Source organism: Mytilus edulis, chromosome 5 (genome assembly GCF_963676685.1).
Source record: "Mytilus edulis chromosome 5, xbMytEdul2.2, whole genome shotgun sequence".
Lineage (NCBI taxonomy): Eukaryota > Metazoa > Mollusca > Bivalvia > Mytilida > Mytilidae > Mytilus > Mytilus edulis.
The window spans coordinates 88,110,630-88,128,938 of NC_092348.1; the positions used below are offsets into that span (position 1 = coordinate 88,110,630).

The 18,309-nt window shown below is 31.5% G+C and overlaps 1 protein-coding gene across 4 annotated transcripts in view; it reads left to right on the forward strand.

The window, feature by feature from the left end:
* The first annotated feature begins 1,322 nt into the window (after positions 1-1,322).
* The window catches only part of LOC139524733 (F-actin-uncapping protein LRRC16A-like), a 75,511-nt gene continuing 58,524 nt past the window's right edge, over positions 1,323-18,309 (forward strand). For 3 of the 4 annotated variants that reach the window (XM_071319777.1, XM_071319778.1, XM_071319781.1), the window contains exons 1-8: positions 1,323-1,501; positions 6,223-6,320; positions 6,930-6,983; positions 7,874-7,894; positions 15,531-15,590; positions 15,921-16,051; positions 16,687-16,855; positions 17,401-17,474. In XM_071319777.1, coding sequence (XP_071175878.1) covers positions 1,465-1,501; positions 6,223-6,320; positions 6,930-6,983; positions 7,874-7,894; positions 15,531-15,590; positions 15,921-16,051; positions 16,687-16,855; positions 17,401-17,474 — 644 coding nt within the window. In that variant the 5' untranslated portion in view covers positions 1,323-1,464. The remainder of the gene's footprint in view (positions 1,502-6,222; positions 6,321-6,929; positions 6,984-7,873; positions 7,895-15,530; positions 15,591-15,920; positions 16,052-16,686; positions 16,856-17,400; positions 17,475-18,309) is intronic. The other variant, XM_071319779.1, reaches the window with a different exon arrangement.

An 18,309-nucleotide genomic window follows, 5' to 3' on the forward strand; every position in this document is an offset into this window, starting at 1 on the left:
GAAAATGACCTAAAAGAGTTTGAAAATATGTTTTTGACATTCTGGCTTTTTATAAACTATATAACTATGTGTGTGAATGTTTTATTAATGAGATTATGAAACAAAGTGAAAGATAGGGTAGAAAAATCTATACTTTAAACAGATTCGAAATCATCAATGTAAGTATGGATGCAATTTATCAAGTAGGCTTACTTCCATCGTATACCGGTTGACACTCCAAAAGGAATAAATTCCACTTTTTTCAAAGGCCTTATTTAAACAATTTATTACCAGGGTTTTTACTGTACCAAGTTTACTAGTAAGTAGAATAGACAGTTTAGTAGAAGAACCTGGATGGCTTGAAGACGAAATAAATCTATATTTGTAAGGTGTTTTAATTTGTGCAGATTCGGAAGCCAGTAATGAATTGCATTTGGTTATTCTCTATAAAAAGGTAGTTGAAAGTTTGTTTTTGTTTCAGATGTCATTTTCCGAAAGAAAAAAAAATATTTATTTATACGCGTCACAGGTGACACTAATGTTCTTTATACACTAAATATAGACCAGAGACATGTATGACACATATGTCTCTGTATAGACTAACTAACTGCATACTGGTAAAGTGCAATTATTTGATTTTTGTTTCAGTAGATGTCGGACCGTGAGAGCATTCCGGTGTATTGTTGCCACAGACATTCCTACAACGTCAGATGTCTATTTATTTGCAATTTTGTTAATAGTGAACAAAAAGGTAAAAAATGCTACACAGAGGAACAAGTGATCAGTATGCTGGAGTTTCTTATTGACAACATATATGTTGAATTTGGAGGTAGACTTTTCCAAAAAAAATATCGACGTTGCTATGGGAACGAGCTGTACCCCTACAATATATTATATAATAGCGACATAAAATTACCAGAGTGATCACAATTACAGACAGAGATTATAGTGTCAAGTTGACACTTCTAAAGACTAAAGACTAAAGACTAACGTGCGCCTCTCCTTGCCGATCTCTTCTAATGAATCGGATTCCCTTCAGACACTTGTAAAAAAAAAGACTTGAAAATCAACTGTTGAGAAGCTAATTAATTATAATCAAGTTCACATTCATAATGATGAACCGGCACACACCGGGAACTTGTCTTAGAATTTTTTTTTATTTATGTAGGCTACCTTGACCTGATTTTCAGGTATTGAGATATGTTTTTTTCTGAGACAAGTGCTTGTGACCATCTACCAGAACTTGCTGTCAATCTATGTTCAGTACTTTAGTACTTTGATTCCACTTGTTTACTAATAACACGTGTTTGGTTTGTTTTGTTACTATTTATAACCCAAATATACGTCACATCCACTCAAACATGGCGGTCTCATAGCCACTTCCGTGTTTACATCCTCAGCAGTTTTAAGTGTTACAGAGTAGTTATATGTCATAAGCGAATGATCAGCCATATAAAACTGCAAAATTGTTAGGTCATTTACAAAATGGCGGCAGTCAACAATGTACCAAAAGATTTACAAGGTGAGGTCAAAACCCCCACTTCCTGCTAAAAGTTTGGCAAACCCAATTTGTCGTAAGAGTCAATTAAAAACTTGACCGTGAAGTACTTTAAAGTTAATTAATTCTCGAGTGTCGTTGATTCGGAAAGTTTGAATTAATCTCTTTTATAATTCAATCAAAACATGCAATTTTATTTCAAAGCCAAGGATGGCTGTTTCACTTTATTATGCACTGATACGTGTAACTGTAAAGTTTATAATCATGCTCTCCTTGGCTCAGAGTAATTGTTGCTCAGCTCTAATGACAGCTTTTCCAAATTATTTCTATTATTTTTTTTACTGGTACCACAAATCCGAACCGATTCTAATTCAATTATGTTATTAAAAGTTTGACCCAAAAGTTCATAAATTTAAGTGTCCTTAATTAATGACCCCTCCCCCTTTTCCAGGTTTTTGAAGGGGATTGTCCTTGTTAATATTGTTGGAAGTACATAAGTGACACATCTCAATTAATCCCTACAGGAGTGTATATTGATCGGACTGTACCCATGCAGCTCTCGTTTGGTGCTCCCTAAATGGAGGGTTCTGTTTACACACTAGTCCAAATAATGACGTCTGGCAAGGCTATTTTAATTTTTGTCTGGGACGCCAGACGTCTTAATTATTTGGACTACCTACACACATACACAAGGGGGTCATTGGAAATTTTTTTTAAACAATGCACATACAGTTTTATAAGCATAGATATGATACTTTTATACTGAATTAGATTTCTATTTCGTGTCTATATGATGCTGGGCGGATAAATTAATTTAAATTGTCCAGTCAAGGTCGTTAAAAACTTCCATATACATGTACAGTACACCAATTTAAAAACAAGATTAAGCAACTTTACAGTTCATTAAGAGTTTCTTCTTAACATGCCTCTTATGAACATGAGCACTGCAGTACATTATATACCACACATTACATGGCTTATGTTTGAAATGACAAAGATGATTTAAAAATGGTGATCAATCAACTATGATGCATTTAATTTTTCTTTCTTAAATACATATGTTTTTCCCTCCTATCATTTTGCCAATCATTGATTTATTCCTACATTTGTACATGTGCTTCAAGATCAATATATAGAATGAAATGTAAAACAATAAAAACAAGAAGAACTAACTAATTTATGTACAAAAACAATGAACCATGATTAAAACAATCATGTGATATACACTCAAGTTCCTGATCCAGACTTGGGAAAGGCACATTCATGTACAATTACAGTATAAAGATTGAGATGAGTTTGAGCCTTTATCAGTGATAAAATATTATTTTTAAGCTACAAAGTGAAAATTTATCATGACATTTTAGCAGAGATAGGTCACTTGTGATGTTTTAATGATGTCATAAATTAATGGGTATTAACATATTTGAATATGATCATGATGATTGTTGTAAACATAGTTTGGTCATACCAGATTGCTGCATTGAAGACCTATTGGTGACCTTCTGCTGTTGTCTGTTCTATGGTCTGTTTGTTGTCTCTTTGACACATTCCCCATTTCCATTCTCAATTTTATGTAGTATGGACAAAGGTCCTACCCAAAAAGATATTTTACACACATCTGCATCTTTGTCATGTTGTTAAAATACATTTTGTGGCAAAAATCTTTTTGGGCTAAAGCTTGGTTCATATCCAAATATCAATGATAATACATGTATCTCAAAATGATGCTTTTTTGATAGTGTTAATGAGGAGCTGTAGTATGATTGCCAATAAGACAAATATCCACCAAAGTTCAAATGAAGTGGATGTAAGCAATTATAGGCAATTTCAGTTCAGCCATCAATGAAGAAAAATACCCATACAGTGTGGTTGGCTTTAAAGGCTCCGACATGAAAATTATGAAACAATTCAATTGAGAAAACTAATGGTGTACTATACATGTATATAACAAAACAGTGTTCAAAAACATATTTGACAGACCATGAACCAAGGACAGGATCCTTACTTGGGACAGGCACATAAAGAATTTTAATCAAAATGTAAGAATTTGAAGCCCTGGTGCAAAATGTATTACAAAATTATAAACTATATATATTGGTACAAGAGATGAACATTCTAATATTTTATGAACATTGAAATGTGAAACATGTATATGCTAATAAAGACAAGTGTTCTTTTCATGCATTTCTTTCCACATTGTTGACATCAGTTTCAACAAAATGCAGGTTTAATTAAGATATTACTATCCAGCAAGTTCAAACAAATGTCAAAAGAATTAGAAATAGTTTTTGTGTGTATAAAAGCAAGATACACATACATGTAAATGAATATAAAATAATAATTGACACATATATTTTTATAAAAATTGTTGCACACCTAAAGCTTACTATATAAAGGAGTAGGTTCAGTAAGACCCCTTTTTGGCCCCAAAATATAGCAGTTTTACAAAATGTTTAAAATGTAAACTATAATTTATTTTTTGAACAGTAGAATGCTTCTGCTACATAGATATAGGCTGTTTTTGACAATACAATGCACATATATCGGGTACTAGCACCATTAAGTCATGCTAAATTACTGAAATCTTCACAATTTCGTTAAATTTTAGACGGTTTCCGTGTAAAACGAAAGTGGCCGCATTCGTGTTCATCCTTAATATTGAAATGTAAGTTGTATTTAGTGATAATACATAACATATATAAAGGGTGAGGATGAACACGGATGCGGCCACTTCCATTTTTGACAAAAACCATCTGAAAAGTGACATTTTTTGGCATATTTGGTAGATTTTTCATATTTGAGCTTGAATCGAGTCGTTTTTAATGACTAAATCAGTTAAAATCTTTCACATCAACTAATTGAATAAAAAAAAATAGACACTTAAGTGTTTAAAAAGTGGTCAAAATCTTTCGTTAGATGAACCTGAAATTTGAGGCCAAAATCGGTCCTTACCGGACCTACTCCTTTAAAGTTGCAGACCTGATTATGTCCAAAATTAAAAGTTTTATTTGCTCTTCAACTGTGTACTTGTTTGGCTTTAATCATGTTAATCTTTATAACTATTTTGATATGAGCATCACTGATGAGTCTTATGAAGACGAAACGCACGTCTGGCGTACTTAATTATAATATTCCTTGTAACTATTATAAATCAAATGTATTTGAACTTATTCAATTCTAGTTAAGCACTTCCCTTTTAATTGAATTGTTAAAAACTTATGATGCTACTCTTGTGTACATGTACTGTTTTACTATTAGAAATTGACAACCACTTAGTAAGAAAAATTATATTAATTTGATAATTTTCACAATTGATTGTTTTCCACCCAACACAAAAAGGTATATGTACATGTATATATAATTAATTGTAAAAAAATGAATAATTGTGAAATAGCGCCATGCATTGTCATTAATGTGCATGTGCATGTGCCTATGTAAACGAAATTTAGGAAGAAAGGATTTTTTTTACCTTTTCTGTACATTTCAGAAAATAGTACATATGGATTACACTCATAACACATGTAACACTTGAACATCTAAATTACCGAAAAAAATCTATGCTGAATAAAAGCTCTTGTAACATGTGTAATGAAGTGTCCACTTGAAATCTATTTTTGAAAGATCAATTAGATTTATTTTTTTTATCTGTAATTTAAATATATATATTTATTATGTACAAAAAGGTGTTTAATTTCCTGCATTTTGGGGAAGTGTTTTTTGTTAGTATTATAATTTGTCAATTGTATTGTTTTAAAAAACTTTCTATTAGTTATATGCTTAATAACTGTCATCTGTCAGTAACCAAAATTTATAAACTTGTGATTTGCTGTTGTGAATTTCTACACATTATGGATGAATCTGTAGATATTTATTTTCATGTGGCCATGAAGGCAGGTAATATCTTTGCTGTATATCAAATATAAAACTTAACTAACGACATGGTTTAGAAGTTTAAAAACAATTGAATTAATTTACAGTGGTTTCATATTCAGCTCACATGAAATTAAGAGCTATATACTATATATATATAAATGAAAACAAATGTGTACAAATGTATTATTTTACATGTACAACATAGATGTGGGCAAATGACAAATATATGTTTCTTTCCATTTCTCAACCTATATATACTCTCATTCTCTTTCATTGTTTTTATAATACAACATTCATATATAATTTCTAGGGATGTCAAAAGATCTGAAATTTAATACTCGGATACTCGGTCATGATACTCGAGTACTGGCGAGTTGTTTAGGGCCAGCTGAAGGACACCTCCGGGTGCGTGAATTTTTCGCTACATTGAAGACCTGTTGGTGACCTGCTGTTGTTTTTTTTTCTTTTTTTTTTCTTTTTTTTCTGTTTTTTTTCTATAGTCAGGTTGTTGTCTCTTTGGCACATTCCCCATTTCCATTCTCAATTTTATATACACATATTTTTTTTTCTGTTTCAAGTATCAAGACAGGAAGATGAAATTGTTAATTATGATAATTTAGTTCGTAAATATAAGGAATATGATATTTTAATTGATTTGAAAGACACAGGCCTAGGTCATTGCAAGGAAGACAGTGCCCCAAAATATCTTTGGAAATCTCTAAGAATAATTTTGCGAATCATATCAATGATGTCCATGTAGATAAATTTCTGTTTATTAGACCCTGTCTTCCTTATGTATCAATCAATGAAAGGAGGTTTACTTGAATCAGAAATGATACTAAAGCTTTAATATGTGCTTTTGTTTACTTCAGATGCCATCAGAGAGTATCTTGGTCGCAGGATTAAGTTGTATATAAAGCGTATGGTAAAACAAGAAGTACGACCAGACAAATGGGAAAACAGAGTTTTAGTAAGTTATTTACATCTTTATGTTACTTGTCTCGGTAAAGTCATTCAGCACTGTTGTGTTAGGTATAAGTAAAGCTTATTCAGGATGTACTGGTACTATTCAGTTATAGGAAACTAAATGTCTTAGGAACTACATGCACCATAAAATCTTGTTATTGTAGGTGGTTTCAAAATTTATATACAACTCTGGGTGCAGGAGTTTTCTTGCTGCAATTTGAAGACCTATTGGTGACCTTCTGCTGTTGGCTGTTCTATGGTCGCGTTGTTGTCTCTTTGACACATTCCCCATTTCCATTTTCAATTTTAACTTGTAAAAATTATATATGCCTATGAATATAAGAAAAAATTGTAAAATAAATTTACGATGTACAATAACATGTACATTTAATAGTAATTATATTCTACTTTATACAGACTTACTCTAAAATGAGAAAAAAGAGATAATTAATAAATTATCAAAAGGATTACCGGTAATGTGTGTGCTGAATTGGTATAAACAATGGTTTAATAGATAAAAAATGTGCTCCCAAAATAAATTACATAATTATATAGATAAAAAAGCTATAACTGTTTTCAGCATTGATAGAACTTTTTTTTCCTTTCTTTTCAGGCATTTTCAGGAACACGCTTGTTTGTTTTCACTTCAAAGCCATCAAAATCACCAGTAAGTTAAATAATTTTTTTATGGGATGTAAAGTGGAAATCAGTGATTAACCTGGTCAAGCTGATATTTTATTTAAATATTCCAAAAACATTGAACCTATATATGGTATGATTATAAATTACCCAATCCTTCAAAATTCAATGTCTAATGTCCTTTTGGTCAATCCCTCATCCTTTCAAGGGATTTCTCAGAAAATATTTAGAAAAGTCCGCTTTTTACGAATTTGAAACCCTGTTATGCATTTTAAACCAAACATATAACAGAGAGGCTGCTTTTGTGGTTCCTGATTTGTGATCTTATTGTAGTACTCAATGTCCAATTTATGTAGTACATTGTAGGTGAGTTAATTTTACAGCCAATCATCTTCATGGTAAATCTTCTGAATTAGTTATTGCTCATCTATCATGTAGATCTGAATCAAGTGTTTGATATATGAGGATTTGACCCATGTGTTAAGTACAATGTTAACTAATCAAAGGTAGCAGAAAAGACTGATTGAGTATTACTAGCTGGCAATGCACTAACATATCTTAATAGGATATAAAATATAGACAGACATTTAGAGTTTAAGATGTGTCTTTTGTCAAATGATGTTGCAAATGTTAAATTGTTAATCATGAATTGGATATCATTTTTGGAATCCAAAACTAGTGAATGAATCTGTAAAGTGTTATGTTGTTCAGTCCACTTCCTAAGGTGTAGAATGCTTTGTAATGGACATTCTTTTGATTTAAGTTTCACTTGAAATACATAAAATAGCACACAATTGATGCACCTTAAATATTATTTTGTCTTACCTTGGTTTGTATTTCTTTTGTGCATAATTTTTTCAAGAAAAAAAATGAAGATCATGAAAATTTAAGGATTTTAATTTTTACAATAATTGGTAGGTCGGCAAGTGGTCAACAAAGGTATAACAATTATCTAACAAATCAATTCAATACTCAGAGATAAACAATATCTGCAGTAATGCTAAACTTGTATATTTAACTTCTGCAGCTAAAATCATTTAATTGGGATTATGTATTTCTCTTATGGATGTAAGCTACTAGCCTGTTATCTTTTTCTGGCATGGTGAGATATTTCTCGTATCACACTGCATGGAGTGTGATACAAATAAGTAATATGAAAAATGCGATAATCTGATTGGCTTAAATAACACCATGAAAAGATATTGTAAAATTCCCATAGTGTATTGTAGGTCATTGATGAATTTCAAAGGTTAAAACTATGTAAATTTCATTCACGACAACAGAGATCTGTGATTACTTAAATAGTATTCAAAACACTCACGATCGGTAAATTCTCTTTTGTCAAATTTTATTACATTCTGAACATGCTGAAGGTTATAAAAGTATGAAAATGTCTGGTGTTAAAGTTTAATGATGTCAGACAGGTTGCTTACAATAGACAATTAAGAAAGTTGTCAGATATCATGTATGACTTTGATTTCTTCTGGATTTCTTAGTTTGAAATGTCAATATTTAAGAGCTTTAAAAAAAAGCTATATATATCCTAAATACAGTCACCAATATAAGAATATAGGATGGCATTATATTATATCAGTTTAGTTGACGCTTTGAGCTTGATTGTCTTTAGTAATGGTATTCAATATTGTTTATAATTAACTGTGTTAACAATTATATAATTATTTTATTGTCCATTCCTGTGCATACTATTGTTGCTCAACTGACATTTAAATGAGAAAGTAATATGTGATCTCAAAAACTAGTTCCAGAGTCTGCCTGTCCCAAGTCAGGAAAACAAGACAGTGGTTGTCTTTGTCATATCTTTTGCATTCTTAAACGTTAAATAGGAACTTTAGAGTAAGCTTAACTTGATTTTAGCGTTTTAGGACCTCTTTAATGATAAAAAAAATCCATTTAGTCAATTTGATGCTGAAGGCAGAATTTTCATATTCTTGTTTAACTTTTCACAATTTTTGAAAACTTTGATTTAAAACTTAGATATTTTGTAAAAACAACTTTATATTGTTGAACACTGTACCATATTGATTTCATATTTTGGTTGTTGTCTCATAGATTTTTACTGTTTTAATATCTCCTTTTATTTCAATTTGTTTGGAATGACTTTTAGAGAAACCCGATTAATGTTTCACCATATCTAGTTGCCAGTATCAGTCATACATGTAGATTGAAGATTACAATTGTTTAAACTGATCAGTACTAACAAGATAGTTACCATAGTAAATCCTTGTCTTCAACATATGGTTAAACAAAAGTAAATACTGCCTGTAAAATAAAGCTGCTGTGAAAGAAAATAAATGAAAAAATTGTTATATACATGTATACATATTGTAAGAGAAAAGTATATGGGGAGCGCTGCAACAACAGATATGGAATTAATACCATTAAAAAGTAAAATCAGAAAAATACTGAACTAAGAGGAAAATCAATTCGGAAAGTCCATAATCACATGGCAAAATCAAATAACAAAACGAATCAAAAACGAAGGGACAAGAACTGTCATATTCCTGACTTGGTACAGGCATTTTCAAATGTAGAAATGGTGGATTAAACCTGGTTTTATAGCGCTAACCCTCTCACTTTGATGACAGTCTCATCAAATTCCGTTATATTTACATTGATGCGTTAACTAAACAGACACAATAAATAAAATAGTCAAAATATGGGTACATAAATTATCATTATAGTCAGAAGTCTTAATCAAAATTAACATTGCTCAAATGTAACCTTTTTTTAATACATTGAAGTAAGTTTACTGTTGAATTGTATTTTCTTGTACACATTGTCATTTTCACAACTGAAAGCGCCCCCCCCCCCCCCCCTTTCTTGTTATAGATGAAAGACTTGATTTTAGTGAACATTGAACAAAATTTAACATTGCTTTGCTTGCATGGTATGAGGTATTTCTATTGTATTTTGAAAATGAAGCAGTTTTATTTGAACTTCATTTATTAATTAATTAGTAACTTTATAATCATTTAAACAATTGTTAATTTAAAATCTGAACTAATTCTGATCAAATAAGAAAATTTCCAAAACAGGAAGTAAGGTATATACATTGTCATGATTGTAGTTAATCTGTCTGTCATTGGTTGAAATATTATTAAAATTTTCTGTTAATACACATGTATACATGATTACATAAATATATACAATTTTATTAGTGCATGCCATTTTAATGAATCATAAGAAAAACATTTTATCTGCTTAGCTGACCATAAGAAAAATACATGTATATATAAATTTTAGACTGAATAGATTTTTGTTTGACATTGAAAATCCCATACTCATATACCTCTGACAAAAGACTATTTATATACACTACTCATCGTGTATACCTATACAACAGATACTGCTTTCCAGGTGCACCTATTGAATAATTTATCAGAAATATCCAATGCACTAAGTTATTCAATAAAAGAAACACCTATAAATAAGCAGTTTTTTAATGATTCTTTGACTGATTAAATTTAAATCTTCCACAGTACTCTTAGGAATTCCATCAACTTTGACTTAATTAATGTCTATTCCGTGTCCCTCTCTACCTTAAAAGGCCTTATTTTTACATGTTTGATTTATTCTATGGTCACTGAGAAAAACATTTGCTCCAACAAAATGAAGGGGTCTTCAGTATATGTTAAATAATGACAATACTTCCATGGTTTATACATATACTGAGGTAGTACCACAATTGGACATAGTTGGAGGGGACTAAAACATTGAGATCTGATTTGTGCGGTTATGGTCCAGGGGCGCATCCAACAATTTTCAATAGGGAGGGTTTCCAACCCAGGATAAAGTTGGGGTTCCAACCATATGTCCCGATTCAAATGCATTGATCGTCCCAAAAAAAGGGGGGTCAACCCTAGGACCCCACTGGATCTGCCACTGTGGTCATAGTAAAATATTTATTGGTAGCCTGTTTTATAGATTCAAAATAAAACTCTGTTAAAATACATAATCACAGATGTTTTGATAATGCCATCACAATTAAAATCAAATTCAAACTATTTTCAGCATATTTTTAAAAACTAACGATAATAAATAAAAATACTGGTATATAATAGGGTATGAAGTACTAATGACCTTATATAGATATATGTTATAGATAAAGTAAACAGAGGGATTTAGTTTACTTCCTGCTTCAAGATAATCACAGATTAATGTACACTTTCTATGTTGATTTTGTTTTATAATCTAACTAAAGTAGACATATATTATTTTAGGTGAAAATAGGAAGTGCTGGAATGAAAAAATATTTTGAAAAAAATCTTTACTAAACCTGATTAAAAATTTATTTATATTTTGGTTGTACATTAATTTAAGAAAAATGAAGTAGATAATTAGAAAAAACAAAATTATGTATGTGTTCTGGACATTTGGATTATCTGTATATAGTTGGCTTTTTCATAATATATTCTGATGCTTTGTTAATTAGGGCTTTGAAAGAAAATGAATTGTTTTAGGTCTACAGTTCTTTTCAAAGAAAGAAAGAACTTTAGAATTCTGAATTTATCCTGATTTGTGAAGAGGTTAAGATATATCTGGTTAAAAGCACCATGGGGTTTGACATATACTTACAGACTTAATAAGTTCTGAAGATTATATGTACAAATATAAAAAAAAACAAAGTTCAGTGTGTAAAAAAGACAACCTCATATAAACCAAAATAGGTTTTCCTAGCTTTGTCTCTTTTTAACACCTTTATTCAATCAGAAATTCTTACATTATTTTTTTCTTCAAAATTTGGTTCTCTTTGATGAAATAATTTGAAAATTTTCTCATTGTACACTTATGTGTAGATTTGTCCGAAATAACTTAGTCATACATGTTCCCTAAAAATATTGCATCACAAATAAAAACATTTCAGTAATAATTAAAAAGTAACTGTTACATGACTTGGTACAGATTTAGTGTATTTCAGAGACAATTTAGTTAACTCATAACTGAAACTACATCTACTGTATCCTGCACTGACAAGTGGGATTACATTTTCAAGTTTAACATTTATAGATAATAATCTGTCCTTCTAAATTTTGAATTTTGGAAAAATTATATACAGGGATTTTAAGGTTTATTCAACTTTGTTGTTCAGGGCAATATTAAAGTTTTATTTTAGTTGGTTGAACACAGAGGTGGTCAGTTTTGGTCAGAAATGGGTCCAAGTTATCATAAGGTTGTCCTGTAACTTAAGTTCCAGCATGTAATAGAACATTAAAACTACAAAAAAGAAATGGAAAAGGAAGCAGTTTTGTGTAAAACTTTTCCATGCTGTAGGGGGGCCTCGGTGGCTGAGAGGTCTAAGTAGTTACTACTGTAATCACTATAGTCTATAGCCAGTCAATACTGAGGTAATGATTTCCAGTGTGTGTGCACTTGACTCAAATATTAATTGACTAGGGTTGTCAATTTTTCTATTAAAGATCAATGGTTTTCTCCATGCACTCCTGCTCCCTCCACCAATAAAAACTGGCGTAAAAAAAAAACCCCAAAAGTGGCGTTAAAACATGAACAGTCAATCAATCCATGCTCTAAGACAAGTTACTTGTTTAGAACTCCGGAATATCAAACAAAACTGATATGTCACTAATATTTAGATATTTATGTAAAAATCAGTCTATCATTTGTTTAGTTACACGGATGAATTTATTTCAGTAGGTAATAAATGATAAAAAAGCCCAATTGTTTATAAATGATTTCACCTAGAAACCAAACACTCATTAGTACACGGTCAATACAAATTCTTCCTTATCCTCCTAACATATGGGAAGTTGATAGACATAATAGGTATGCAAATATACATCAAATATCTCCGTTTATCACAATTTTGGGGATATTTTAACAATTATTTATTTATTTTCTGAGGTAAGAGACTTATATTTTCATGTATTTATTATTATGAAAAAAAGGTGCTGTGTCTGTTTTTTGTTTTTTGAAGAGACTTCACTTAATGTTCTAACTTTCAAACCGTTGTTTAGAAAATCGCTCATTGTTCCAAATAATTTTACTAAAGAGTTTAATATTTGTATTTGTTGCTTCACCTAGCACACAACATTAAAGAGTAAGCCCAAAGACCTGACTTGCTGATTAAGAAATTTGTGTCCTTCGTTGAATGATCTTTTTCCTGCTATATTTTGTATTATCTTTAGAAAATACATGCCCAGGTTTTCAGTCTAATACAAAGCAGAGTTTGTTCCTTTAATATAAAATGTTTTTTTTTTGTCCTGCATTTACTTAAATTATTTGATGCTTGATTTTAAACTGCAATAAATACATGCCTCATCTAAGAAGATATGATACTAAACTTGTTGTGCAAAATACTACATTCATTGGGTAATCTCTGCCCTAGTCTTAATTGTCAAATTCTCAATGAGGCCATAATGATAATGGCTGTCCTTTTATTTTTGTTTTGAGCATTGAAAAGGTAACAGATAAACAGAACATCTACAGCTGATTTTATGTTTTAAAATATAATAAATCCTTCAAAAGTGTTTTGATTTACAGAAAAGTTTATGATACCATATATAAAAAAGAAGATGTGGTATGATTGCCAATGAGACAACTGTCCACAAAAGACCAAAATGACACAGACATTAACAACTATAGGTCACCGTACGACCTTCAACAATGAGCAAAGCCCATACCGCATAGTTAGCTATAAAAGGCCCTGATATGACAATGTAAAACAATTCAAACGAGAAAACTTACATCCTTATTTATATAAAAAATGTACGAAACACAAATATGTAGCACATAAACAATCGACAACCACTGAATTACAGGCTCCTGATATATTTTCTTGAACTCGTACACATGTAACTTAAAGATCACGAGTCTTTCATCACTCTAGCATTTATTTTGAAAGAGAAGTATAAGCCTTTTTGGGGTCTTTGGGGCCAAGTGGTCTAAATCTTTCAACTAGTTTATTACTAACCAGTCAACATTGAGTTGTGAGTTCAAATAAGCATGTGACAGGTGTGCTCACTACCCTCTTAATTTACTAGGATAGCCAGTGTCCCTACCCAAGGTTGGTGGTTCTCTCCAGGCACTCTAGCTTCATCCTCAGTAAGAATGTGACTACCACACATAAAGCCAGTGTCCCTACCCAAGATTGGTGGTTCTCTCCAGGCACTCTAGCTTCATCCTCAGTAAGAATGTGACTACCACACATAAAGCCAGTGTCCCTATCCAAGGTTGGTGGTTCTCTCCAGGCACTCCAGCTTCATCCTCAGTAAGAATGTGACTACCACACATAAAGCCAGTGTCCCTATCCAAGGTTGGTGGTTCTCTCCAGGCACTCCAGCTTCATCCTCAGTAAGAATGTGACTACCACACATAAAGCCAGTGTCCCTACCCAAGGTTGGTGGTTCTCTCCAGACACTCTAGCTTCATCCTCAGTAAGAATGTGACTACCACACATAAAGCCAGTGTCCCTACCCAAGGTTGGTGGTTCTCTCCAGGCACTCTAGCTTCATCCTCAGTAAGAATGTGACTACCACCCATAAAGCCAGTGTCCCTACCCAAGGTTGGTGGTTCTCTCCAGGCACTCCAGCTTCATCCTCAGTAAGAATGTGACTACCACACATAAAGCCAGTGTCCCTACCCAAGGTTGGTGGTTCTCTCCAGGCACTCTAGTTTCATCCTCAGTAAGAATGTGACTACCACACATAAAGCCAGTGTCCCTACCCAAGATTGGTGGTTCTCTCCAGGCACTCCAGCTTCATCCTCAGTAAGAATGTGACTACCACACATAAAGCCAGTGTCCCTACCCAAGGTTGGTGGTTCTCTCCAGGCACTCTAGCTTCATCCCCAGTAAGAATATGACTACCACACATAAAGCCAGTGTCCCTACCCAAGGTTGGTGGTTCTCTCCAGGCACTCTAGCTTCATCCTCAGTAAGAATGTGACTACCACACATAAAGCCAGTGTCCCTACCCAAGGTTGATGGTTCTCTCCAGCCACTCTAGCTTAATTCTCAGTAAGAATGTGACTACCACACATAAAAAATCAGTAGTGCTGAAAATTGTGCTAAACATCAATCAATCAATCTTTTGGTTATTTTTTTGTAATTGAGTTGCTGTCTTAATGATGTTAAGTTGATTATATTTTGAATCCAATGAATGGACAATATAAACCCAAATAAACATCAGAGTGTGGACCTTATTCTGTAATAATATACAAATTTTAAGTATTTTAAACCATCAAAGTCAAATATTAAAGGAGTAAAATGATAGTAAGGTTTCTTGTTACTGTATTAAGATTTCAATTTCATCCATCTACCACTTATTTTATAATGTTACATTTCTTAATGTAACTGTATTTATATATATAATATATAAAATATGCAAAAACATATCAGTATATACTAGATATGTGTCTATCAGTCAAGTGTGTTCTATACTTTTCCAACCTTGACTTTTACCTATTGGACTGTTTGAATTATTGCATGTTTGTTTTTCTTCTGTAATATTAAAGTGGCCATCTTTGTAAAATTATTAAATAAATTTCAAATGTTAAATAAATACTTGAATGAAAAGGAAGTGAATGTTTTATTTTACAGCAAGAACACAATATATGTTACCTAGATATCCAGTCTATAGAAAGTCAGGCACAAAATAAGGTAGGTTATCAGGAAGTGTTACAATAAGATATCACGTCCTCTATTATGTAAAGAAAGCAGATAGAATTACAGATAATTGAAAAATTCTGTTTCCTTGACAAAGTAAAAAGGAGTTTTGTAAACCAACCAATTTTCATGAATTTTGCAAATAGAAAAAGAATGTAAAAACAAATTGTCGCAGTTATTTAAAACTTGGGCCTTCCTTTAAATTATAAAATGGCTCTTTATAAAATTTGAATAGAACCTGTATAGGATGTATTGGATGTTATTTTCTAACATTTATGGTAATTTGTATCTTTGACTCTAATATGTTTTGTTTTTCTGTTTAAGCTTGTAATATCCACAAATGAGGGAAAAAGTTACTCCTTCGTCACCTTGGAAACAGAAACAGATGAAATCAACCACATGATAACCCATGTGGGTACATCCATCAAACAGATCTTCCCATCATTCCCTATAGAGTAAGTCACATGGTTTTATTTGACCTTGACCTCATTTTCACAGTTCATTGCTCAGTGTTAAGTTTTTTGTTTAGGTCTGTTTTTCTAATACTATAAGCAATAGGTCAACTATGTTTGTTGTATTGAAGGATTGAAATCTGTACATGTCTGCTTGGCATGGTTCAACTGACCTTGACCTAATTTTCATGGTTCATCGGTCAATGTTTAGTTTTCTTGGTTAATTCGGTATCTTAGAAACTATAAGCAATAGGTCAACTATATTTAGTGTATAGAATGATTGTGAGGTGTACATGTATTTCTTGTTAGGTTTATATGACCTTTACCTCATTTTCTTTGGTCATGTTAAGTTTATGTGATAGTTGTAGTAAAGCTTTATATTTGGAACCATCAACATAATACCAATTTTTAGTAAAGAAGGTGAGACATTTCAATGTGTGCACTCTTGTATCTATAGATAACAGACCTGAGTTGTAAATTTGTGGTTCAAAGCTGATCTCAGTACAAGTCAATAGAAATGTTTGCATTTCCGTGAATGCTTACTTTATAAATGGCGCTTAAATTAACAAAAAATCTTCTTCATTGATACTGTCATAGTTTAATATCTTTACAATATTTATTATCTTGACTTTTTCTAGACGAATCATGAAGAAAATAGATGTTCACCCACCAGAAAGGTTAAAGATGATGAACGATATGATAAAAACAATAGAACAAAAAGAACATGGCCCATGTGGTAACTTTGCCATGATGTATGCATGCATGTGTGATTATTTCAACCTCCCTTATAGAGAAGAAGTTGCATGGGTATGTAGCCATTTATTATTACAATAATTGGTGTGGGAATGGAAAGAGGTAGGGTTTAATATAAAAAATGTTGGATTTACTGAATTATTTTAACAACATCATATATCTTGCTGCAAAGTTCTCTCAATTGCTAGAAACCTGCAGATATTTAATGGATTTAGTATGGAGTCTATGAAAATGGGAATCAATTTAATATTTGGTTTATATCATGATCATGATTTTTGGCTGTCATCATCTATCAGATTTTATTTAAATAATTTCGGCCTCAGACCTCAGGCTCTCTCTACAATATTTATTGCAGAGTTATTGAAAAGTGGTGGACTGAAGGAGTTGACCACCAAAATTTGCAAAGGATCAACACAATTTGGATTTTTTGTAATAGAAATAGTGAGGACCAGCAGTTTTTCTTCAGGGACCTCAAGATCAAGATATAAATTTTTTGGAGGAAGTCTATTATTGTTTAAAAAATCCAAATATAAAAAATAACAAGAATATATAGAGACATTGTGTCAATTTAAGTTAAAATGTTTAATTGTATATTTCAGGATGTTGACACTATATATTTATCACAAGACTGTCGAGTTCTTACATTAAAAGACTTTGATCACTTATCGGGGAAGTAAGTATAGAGAAACAGGAAGTAGGGTGTATTGTCAAATAAGAGAAGAATATGTATAGAATATATTAATTAAAGCAGTATAGGGTTTAATGCTTTATATATGGTCTTTTGTATGTCTTTCTTCATTTGATTTTATTACATTTTTCAAGTATTTGAGAATTAAGGATGAATTTCAATAATTTTGCAATTAAGAAAATATTAGAAACATTTCCTCAGGTGAATTTTATCATAAGGTCCAACAAAATAAACATGATTTTTTTTATAAATTAAAAATTTCAAAAAAAAAAGGTTTAACTGTAGCATCTTGAAATTTCACACATTCAAAGAATTATGACTTACACTTTAGAAGGTTCTGACATTAATTAGTGTGTGTGCAGAGAAAGGATATATGCAATAGTCCAGTACTTTTAGGTAAAAAATATCCAAGAGAAATTTAAAAATCAATGTAAAGAATAGTTCTGTGAAAAATGCTAGCAAAAGTCCATTCAATCTAATAAACAGTATAAGTGAATGAAGTCACTGATAAAATGAAGATTTCTGTCACAAATATGAAGTGGAAATGTGAACGAAGTGCTCTTATGCATCAGGAATGCTCAATACAAAACATTTGTAAGCCAAGGATGTGTTAAACATATAAAACAGTTGAAGAGATATTTGACTGTAAAAAAAGTTAAAAAAAAAAATAGACAAATTCATCTGAGGTCAACTTTGCCTGAGAGTATTTGTCTCTTTATCATTTCATAATTGATGAGCCATGATTTTAAGAAAGTTTGATAACAATCTGGTTGGAACTGAAGCACTAACTACTGAGTTGTTTATATGGGGCTCTATGACT